The sequence below is a fragment of the Artemia sp. Qi Xiang Cuo genome, chromosome 18 (genome assembly GCF_049724085.1).
Source record: "Artemia sp. Qi Xiang Cuo chromosome 18, ASM4972408v1, whole genome shotgun sequence".
Lineage (NCBI taxonomy): Eukaryota > Metazoa > Arthropoda > Branchiopoda > Anostraca > Artemiidae > Artemia > Artemia sp. Qi Xiang Cuo.
The window spans coordinates 22,895,974-22,906,310 of record NC_142811.1 but is presented as its reverse complement, the minus strand read 5'-3'; the positions used below and the strand labels follow the sequence as shown (position 1 = coordinate 22,906,310).

Below are 10,337 nucleotides of genomic sequence, written 5' to 3'. Positions count from 1 at the left end.
GAAATATCCCCTATTCGATTTTATTCTTCATTTATTACATTTTCTTGTTTGTTTTATAAGAGCTGTACTAATCCTTCGAACAACAAAGGTCTTGTTGATTCTAGCCTGCGAATCTGTCATGCACAAAAATGAAAAAATACCACTTCTTTCTATCCCCTTCCTTCTCTTAAAATCCAGAATTCACCTCTTTTTTATAAAACTGACTTGAAATGGCTATACCTAAAAGAGTTGTTCCCAATTGGGTTGTATCCTTTCTAACCCTGATAGAAAGTAAAACACTAAACAAAACACGAAACACGTAAATACAAGTCAACAAAATATTTAATGAATGACCAAAAAAGGACACGACACAAAATCCAAAGATTGATTAGCTCATTATTACATCAGGCGATTGCACACGACAAGCCGTTTACTGCAAACCCTTCATTTTCAAGAGCCAACCACGAAACACAAACAATCAGTTAAACGAATTATAAATGCTACTGAACATAGCCAATCAATACTTGCAATTTAGCAAATAAAATCCCTCCACATTGGGCTTAAAACTAAGATACAAAATATACAACACAGCAGAAGGGAAATACGAAACAATTCTTAAAGCTTAGACCCTGTGAAATTTTTTAATACTTATATTACTTGCTTTTCTATTGAAAATTTGCCTGAGAAGTTATAACGTTAAACTTTAACAGTTTTTATGCCTCGTTATTATTATGTAAATTTAACAACAAGAATTATATTATTTTATAACTTTTGTTCCAGAAAAATTTTATTGAAGTCATACAATAAAAATATAAATGTCGACAAAAATATCAAACAAAAAGCAAGATAGCTCGGGAATAAACGATCTGCCTGTTGCTTAAAACTTTTCACCAAAACTATGGCGTCAATTGGGGGCGGGGGATCTAGATTTTTTGCCACCCACTTTGAATTTTGAAAAATGTTTTTTTTTCTGCTATTTCATTCAATAATAATATTCGTCTGGCATTTTCATCAAAGAAATTGAAAAAAATTGACCGCCACCAAATTGTGAAAAATAAATTTTGCAAAAAAAAACTTGCCGTAAAAAACTTAATGTGATTAAGTCATTGACTCAAACGGGTGTTTCAATTTTGCCTTAAAAAAAAATTTTCTTTTAAAAAAAGATACAACATACTCTCATTACTGTAGGCTCGTAATATCTTTGGTACATTATATTTATATTTAATAAGAAATAATAACAGAAAATCAGGGTCAAATTTCGAAAAAGAAATAATAACTGAAAATCAATGTCAACTTGAACAAGGTCAACTTTCCTCAGCAAGTGGTTAAAATAAGAGCAAAGACAAACTTTGATCAAGTTTCTAAAACCCCCCAAAACCCAAGGCTTAAGTTTGAAAAAAAGAAAGAAAAACAAACTCCGAAAAACTGCTATATCCTAACAGAACACTACCACAGGAGTCTCTCTGAATTCCAGAATGTATATAAAGAATGGCTTATAATATCCAAATATTTGAGTCTATTCGGTGATCCCTGGTTTTCTGAAATAAAAAATCAGCTAAAATAAGGTCAATAAAGACATAAGGTCTAAAAAATAAAGTCAATACAAAAAACACTATTTCTATCTTCTCTGAGCAATAGACCCTACAAAAAATGCTAACAATCAAATATTTAGTGGTTGCGAACTCTAAGTAAAATTCTTTCCTCAAAAATTCACTAAATAGCCAATCACATAAAATTTAATAACAAACTAGCCTACTAACGCTAAACATTCATTGTACTATCAAATCCCTTCCTATCTTTTGCATTCTTAGCTAGTTAGTTTTATATTTCATTCTTTTATATATTTTTTACTACTTTATTGGTTCTTTCTTTCTGTTCTTTTTGATTAAAATTAAATCTTTCTGCTTTATTATTTCATTGGTTCAATTTTAATTTTCATTTTCCTTTTTTGCACGTTAAAACTGTTTAACACTTCCACTTCCAATATTTAGCATTTTTGGCTTGTTAGTTTTATTCTTTTAGTTTTTTTACAACTTCATTGGTTCGTTCTTTCTCTTCTTCTTTATTAAAGTTATATCTTTCTACTTTATTACTTTACTGGTTCAACTTTAATTTTCGCTTTCCCTTTTTTGCACATTTAAACTTTTCAATCCGTTTTCTTCCTATATTTTTCATTTTTACCTTGTTAATCTTATTCTTCATTCTTTTAGCTTTTCTATTACTTTACTGATTCTTTCTTTTTGGTCTCCTTTATTAAACTTATATCTTTCTACTTTATTGGTTAAACTTTAATTTTTACTTTCCTTTTTTTGTACATGTAAACATTTTAATCCATTTCCTGTCTTATCTTGATGCAGAAAACTAGAAAAAAAAAATATAAAAAATATAAAAAAGCACCTACACAGAATTGCCTCATTATTCGATTTTTATCACACTTTCCAAAAGAAATTGTGAAGCTACCTTTTTGCTGAGAGTTACTTCAGAAGTTCGAGCCTCTGTTGGAATCTTTTTGACCCCTTTCAATTTTTGCTTTTTTTATGATTTTGTGACTTTTTTTTACTTGTAAAGACACGATATCAGCCCCAGAAGTATACTACTATGAACAAATTTTCCCAAGAATGACAACTACTTAATCAAAATGTTTTAATACATCTTTCTGCATATCAGCGAGTAAGTAATTAGTTAAGATATTTGAAATTCACTCCGGTCTAGATCTGCGCACTTTAACGTTTAAGCTGTGCAGTATCTTTCATCAGGTAAGGCTGCTCAAATTGCTGAATTTGGCTTTTTCATGCTATTCAAATCAAGCCTCATCACAATGCACAAAAAAACTTATTTTGAGGGCACAGATGTTGGCAAACTTATCAAAATACGTGAAACGGGCGCACTAACCAAAAATTTTGGGGCAATACATATAAATTATAGGATATGCAGGGGTTTGGGCCCAAGCCCTTTACGTATATACCTGACCCTTGTTGTATTTTATTGTCAAATTTCCTTATGGCCCAAAGAATTTTTGTTTGGTGAGAGGCGTTACTGAAAGAATTATGAAGAAGGGGTTTACTTCCATTGGACTTGTTCTAACGGTCTCAAATAAGAGTTTTTTAGTACCTACCTTTTTACCTGTATTTTTTAGTACCTACCTTTTTACCTGTATTTTTACGACCAATCTACGAATCCAAAAAGTATTTTTTTGGGGAGGGGGATGGCCCTAACATGTTCAACCCTCAGGCTACCGCAATAAAACAACACAATTCTGTAATTATAGCAGTTAGGAATGTTCTAACAGGAGCCGAAGTTAAAGAAGGAATCAGTTGGTGTGGAAGAGAAAGGTCCGCATCACATGACCAGGTTGTTTCAAATTTAGTTCTCACTTAAAAGTGAATTTGACCTGTGTATTGCTACACACAGGTAAAAAACCAACTCCTTGAAAAGAGCCCGTGCGTTTAAAAAAGACAATAATTCTAAATAACAGAGAATAAAGTAACCAGATCCAATCACAGAAAATGAATAATAAAAGCCCAATAGTTTCATGTTCCTAAAATTACCAATCCTACAAATGCATAAACAAATGGACACTTTAGCATAACTTATGTTACTATCATCTAAAGAAAAGATTTGGACAACAGCCATTCATAAAACAATGCGGAAGATCTCTTTTAAATTCTTGCTAAAATCATTAAAATCGATGTTTTTTTTGGATCATCAGAAGGTTCGGATCTGGACGTGAAAAAAAGCTGATTGAGTATTTCGCACTTAGCCATTTTCGGCCTGTCTTGCTGTATAAATATGAACAAACATTGCACCACAAGATAAAGAAAAAATGTATAAGAAAATATATTAATATATTGTATATTATCACATTAATATATTATTATATATAATAATATATTATTATATTAATATATAATATAATATTATATATAACACAATATAATATTAATATATTATTATATTAATATATTATATAAAAAATATATTAAGAAAGCAATACAGTACAGCTAGGGTGCGTCACGGAACTATTACTGATGGTCAAAGCATATATAACAAATTAGTGATTCCTAAACTTGAAAGTTGAAAATTAAGAAATGTAGCTGATTGCCAGGCAGTTTTGACATTCGCTTCAAGGTTAGAGCTTAAGGGAAAAGTTCGAAGAATAGTTCGATAGGAAACTGAAGAGTTCGGTATTTGATCATGCAAAAGGTGGACGGAGTGATATTCGGAAAATAGTCTGTGAAGTAGCATATGGTTTCTTAGAAAGAAAACTTAGAGAGACAGCTAGGAATATTAACAAAAAAGTGTTTAGTTTCCTTTAGCAGAAAAAACTTGTATACAAACAGTTTCTGTGTAACTGATCTTCAGACCAAAAAGAAAGTAAGGGATAAGATAAGGCACTGAAATATGATCAAAACCGAGAGTAAGCGGGGAGGGGGGGGGGGGTGAGATAAATAGTAAAAAGTTAGGCTGAGAGTTAGGCTGAGCCACTTGGACACATCATCAGCGAATGTTTCGCCCAGTCAACTTTCCCGTCGTGCTGGAAACGCGCATTTGTGCGTGTTATACCGAAGACTAAAACACCCAAATCTTGCAACGAGTTACGACCGATATCAATCACATCTACCTTTGCAAAAGTCACCGAGTCATTCATCCTGCGTGAATTGCTCAAGCACACGCGGGAAAACATAGACCGTTACCAGTATGGCGGCCTCAAAGGTTGCAATACCTCGATATACCTCGTGCGCCTAGTTGACATTATCTTTAAGTGGCTTGACAAGGGCAGTACCTTCATCGACCTAGCTCTCGCCGGTTTCAGGAAGGCATTTGACCTGATTTGTCATCTTACGGCAGAAAAAATATGCGAGCAAGGGGCGCACAGAAGCGGTCTTTTGAATTAGTGATGAGCTTCCTTCAGGACAGAATGCAGTGTGTATTTCCAGTGTTTGAAGGTGACTTGATCTCATACTGGTCTAAACTTACCTGTGGAGCCCCTCAGGGTAAAAGACTTGCTGGTTTCATATTTATCTTCCTCATCAACTTCCTCCTTCAGAATTTCGAAGAGCGACTCAAATTCGTCGACAATTTATCATTTGTCCTCAAATACCTCGTGAGAGAAGGTGTAATCGAACGTCAGTTCAGCGAGACCCTTCTGGCATCCTTCTCTGAGGACTGTGAACGTTACAAGTTGACACTGAATGCAGATAAATCAATGATCCTCAGGTTTTGCCCCTTAAAACGTGATCTGGAATTCCCACAAGTCCCTTTCCCTATTGTCCCATCTGCAAAAATCCTCGGAGTCACATTATCGATGGACTGCACATTCACCGAACACGTGGAGAAGGTTATTAAGGCTGGCAATGCATCACTTCAGACCCTAGTCCTGATGCGCAGGTTTGGCTGCGACACTCAAAGCCTAAAAAATGCCTATATTACGTATGTGAGACCTCTACTCGAATATGCCGTCGCTGTCTGGGGACCTTTTGTCCAGAGCATCCACTACCTTTGCGATGACCTTGAATCTTTGCAGAAACGAGCTGTTAACATAATCGTTGGTAACAGAAGTGACGACTACAACAAACTCTTGCAAGAACTGAACCTTGAATCTCTCAGCGACAGACGATTATCACTGATCATGTCCCTCGGCAAGTCACTGCTATCTTCGCCCCATCACAGACTGATCCTCCCACCTGATGCTCCTGTTAACCAAAGAACCAGATCCCAGTCGAAGCTACAACCCCCTGTCTGCAGGACCAACCGCTACAAAAACACGTTTGTCCCCTTTTTCGTTGAAGAATACAACAATACTTTGTGTTATTTGAATTCACGTTTTAGTGTTTTTATAGTGTTCTTTGTATTTTTTTTTTTTTCTTCTCATATTGTTGTAAAGACGACATAAATTAGCCATGGCTACGCTGTTCGATCTTAATAAACCTATGTCTATGTCTATGTCTATATCAAAAGCTCACATTTTAAGGATTATAAGCTCCAAAACTGTGCTTTTTAGCACAAGTTTTGAAGCATTTATGCTTTTTCCAGCGGAAGATGTACATATTGGCAGGAAATATAGCCCAGGAAAGCAATACGTCCTCGAAAGGGGTCAGAAGAGGTTGGAAAAAAACTGAAGCTGAAGCAAACATTATGAGAGGAATCTAATAGTGAAGCTCCAACAGCGAAAGGTTGTTGGATACATTTTTCAAATCATATGTTATTGAGAGAGATGGAAATAGACTTACCGTTAGAATCATTATTTCATGCTAAGACCAAATATAGCATTCATTTTCGTCAAAATTTCTTTTGCCCCTCCCCCCTAATGATCAAATATATGATCTAAGTTATATATACGCAATCAATTTTCCATACATGGCTTTTTTCTTCAAATTGATTGAGCAGAAAAGGAGTAAGCGAACAGCAATAAGTGTATGGAAAATTCATTGCACATATACAATTCGGGTTAAACCTGACCATTAAGGGGGGGGGGGAGATAATTTAAGACGAAAATGAATGTTATATTTGAATTCAGGAAAAAATTTTGATCCCAAAAGTAAGTCTATTTCTTAGCAATGTGAATGAGTTGTGAATCGAAAAAATCACCAGTTGGGCAAGGGTCCACGCTAATTAGATTCCCGTAAGTTGTTAGCAGTTGTATTACTAAAGTCTTATTCCAAATAACATACATATGTTTAGTATTGAAGAAAAAAGATATATAAAAAAAGCCCCAGTTGAATTTCTTACAGCACTGTTCTCCGAAGCCCAGAAAGAGTGAAAATGCCATAAGACCAAAAAGAGCAAAAGCAGAACCAAAAATGGTACATTAAAAATTACATTATACAGTAATTGGAAATGGGGAGCAAATAAGACATATTCTGCTTAAATTAATGCTTTTCCTTAAGTCATGGGGGAGGCTAAACCTCATCTTGGCCGCAATATTTCACTATGCATTCTCTGCATCGATAGCACATCAGCGTCTTTCATTGGTCGTTCGTTATCTCATCAAGCGAAGCAGTCACTGGAGAGTTTTCACCTGCTGTCTTTGCTTACCGCCCATACAACCAGTTAATAAACTATTTTAAGTTAATAGTAGCTTGGAAATAACACAATGATACGATAGTAGTAAGTGTTGAAGAAGTAAATATACAAACTTTTACCTTAGTAATTTATGACACAATTGGTGGATCCATTGGGGGACTTAACTGTTCATTTGAAAAGCTAAGCTTTAGCTGACTTTCAATTATCTGAAATAATTCAGGAGGCTGTGGAATTCTTCCAGTTTGTAACTTTGACCAGAGAGGTACATCTGTGAAAAAAAAGGAAGATGTTACTTAATGGTTTTGACCTATTTTTTAACTTATTTTTATTCATTACTTCCTACTTTTCTTAACTTTAAGTTTTTTAGCTCTTTTTTTTCAAAAATTATTATCTCGAAGAGGCTTTTATTAGGAAACGCGGAAAAAGCGTTATTTCGTAGTCTCTGTTAAACTGTTACGTGTTGAAGACTGTTTTTTGTTCGGAACTGTTAAAACCAAATTTCGTCTTTAACGCGGATAGAAGGTCTTTCCTAGAATGGGCTTTCTAAGGAAAACTGCATTTAGTGTGGATTTAGATGAGCTCTTTTCGAGGATTTAAGTTAAAAAAAAAACGTTGAACATAATGGTTTATAGTTGAATAATTTTAATATTGTACAAAAATACAGCATATAAGTTTATGTTGGGTAGACTTTGTTCTAGAGCCCCTCTTTTTTCCTGCAATTTTGAGTCTCCACAACTCCTATGAAGAGAATACACCTAATTTAGCATGGATTTATAGTATTTTAAACATCATCGTAAACATTAAATTAGACAGTTTTGAATGAATTAAAATAAAGTGCAACAACGCATATTCTTTGTGAATTATCTTTGTTTCTCGTTTTTGTGGACTTGATCAATTATGACTTCTGAGAATAAATTACCGCATAGTAAATACCATTTTGTACCAATTGCAGCTTGTAAGTAGAGCTTTCAACACCAAGGAATATTTCTATTAATGCATTTGATTCCTCTGCGCCAGAAATTGCAATATGATAAACTAGGTCTGGTGAACTAGGGATGTAGATGGGTAAGAAATTTAATGCACCGATACCGACTTCACTGCACATACGAATAAACACGAGATTTTCCTTCTTCTTCTGATTTCACAGACCCACGTCCCACACCCCAACAGCTTTTCTGCAGAGAGGTAGAAATATTGCACCTTGTTTGTGGCAGAATCCTGCAAGGAGTTTCAGTCCGTATTGAGAATTACAAACTTGACCCTTAGATGCTTCAACACCTTCTTCCTCGCCCCTTGCAACGCCACCTTTTTAGAAGAACAGTAAACATGATGCTGTTTTATATAAAAGGAATCACGCAAGGGTTTTCTATCTAAATGATAAGAGATTCAAAATGGGACAGTTGCCCCTTCAAGACCGTCCCCGTCAATTTTCCCTCTAACGTTTTAGAAAGGTATGCATGTTGCAGATTTATTGAAACGACAAAATACAATTTTTTTCAATCTGTATGGTTTCAGGAACAAGATAGTTCTTTGATTCCTCAAAGAAACTTCCCTTATCACCACAAGAATTCTTTGTTTGTATAATCAAAGGCACGAAATGGGCCCTAGACCCTCAGAGACCACTTCCAAACTTAGGAGGGAAGTAATTCTGAGCCAAAGGGACATGTATGAACATATTTAGAGGCACTCAAAACTTCTAAACGCCACCTACCTTCTGCACTAAAGTGTCCACATTCACTTAAAATTTGGTAGGAGAATGCCTACAGCAAGGAAACAGTAATAAAGAAATTTTATACAATGGAACTTTAAATGCCCTGGCACTAGCAGGCTTTATATTTCCACGGCAATTTCTCTTCTACGACAAAGAATAACTTGTAAGCAAGAATCGTAAGTCTTGTCCTTCTTTAGGGATAAAGGGTCAAATACTTGTCCTTTTTAGTCTACCCTTTTATTCGTTTCGACACAATTTAGGGAAGAAAATTTTGTTTTCATAAAGGTGGTTACACAAAGATTATAAATAATAATGCAACACAATGAAGTAGTTTGCCAATCGTTAGCACAGTGTTTATAACACAATCAGTCGGTGATACACATAGAATCCGACTGTTGTTTTGTCAAATACATAGGGAACAATTAATAGGGTTTATACTTTGAGGCTTAGTAAAAAAGCCTTAGCTCATACATATTTTAGAAGTAACAACATAAACTGTGTTCAGTTTTAGGTTTTGGGACAAAGTAATACATCATAGGCTTGTATATATGGTGCATATGAAAACTGCTGCATTTAGAAATAGCTCATTTTTACACGGGTTCAAAACGTCCATTTTTGCACGAAGTCATTCCATAACACGGACTTACAGAAGCTCATTTTTGTACCGAGTCAGTCCGTAGCTTAGACCTAGCTCGTTTTTGCAAAGTCAGGATTTTTTTTCCCCTCGCCAATAGGTAACCAAATTTCGATTGGCTTTTTGAATTCAAAATAAAATGAACTACCAAAAATCATGTTTAATTAATAGTAGACATCACAACACTTAGCTCGTTTGCTCACCAAGTCAGGACCTAACCCTTTTTGCAGTGAGTAAGAAGATGTTTCATTTTTGCACCAAATCAAGACTTATTTCATTTTTGCATTGACTCAGGACTTAGTTTGTTTCTACAACTAGTATATCCGTTGCTCAAAATAGCTCACCTTTGCACTTCACAAAATTCTGTAGCTTTGATTTGAGTTTTTGCAATTTGATGTCCTTGCCCCAAACGTTGCATTGGTTATGCCCCTTTTTAGGCGTGAAAACTATTCTAATGAAATTACAATATAAAAATGTTTTCCTATGCAATTGAGGGCAGCGGGGGTACTTAGGGTCAAAAGTGGCACGAGATGGAGTTGGTGACACTCCAATCGCTTTTGTCCTTTAACTGAACTTCCAATTTAAAATAAAACAAGGGTACTGGTGCATTAAACGTACTCTTTTATATACTGCTAAAGAAGTCAAGTTTGGTTAAAGCTAATGAAATAAAATAAAATAGGATGAATATATAATAGTTTACAAACAAAATTGGGCTATATATTCGCACATTAGGGGTGGGGGGTAAAACATAGCATATATTAAATATGTAACCTAACCTAGGTACCTCCTCCCCCCCAAACCCCCAAAAACACTAATTTAAACTTCGTAAACGAAAATAACAACACTGTTTGCATTCATATTCTTAATAGCGGTTTCTTGAAATGACCAGTCTGGCGGGTATCTGTCCCGGTATCTGTAGCATCTCCAGTTTGACATTCCATATACAGTATATAAAAGAGTACGTTTAATGCACTAGTACCAAAACAAGCT

The 10,337-nt window shown here is 34.9% G+C and overlaps 1 protein-coding gene across 1 annotated transcript in view; it reads right to left on the bottom strand.

The window, feature by feature from the left end:
* Positions 1 to 303: 303 nt before the first annotated feature.
* The window catches only part of SelT (selenoprotein T), a 34,399-nt gene continuing 24,365 nt past the window's right edge, over positions 304 to 10,337 (bottom strand). The window contains exons 4-5 of the mRNA XM_089104633.1: positions 7,122 to 7,270; positions 304 to 1,517 (exon numbers count right to left, since the gene is read on the bottom strand). Coding sequence (XP_088960759.1) covers positions 7,131 to 7,270 — 140 coding nt within the window. The 3' untranslated portion in view covers positions 304 to 1,517; positions 7,122 to 7,130. The remainder of the gene's footprint in view (positions 1,518 to 7,121; positions 7,271 to 10,337) is intronic.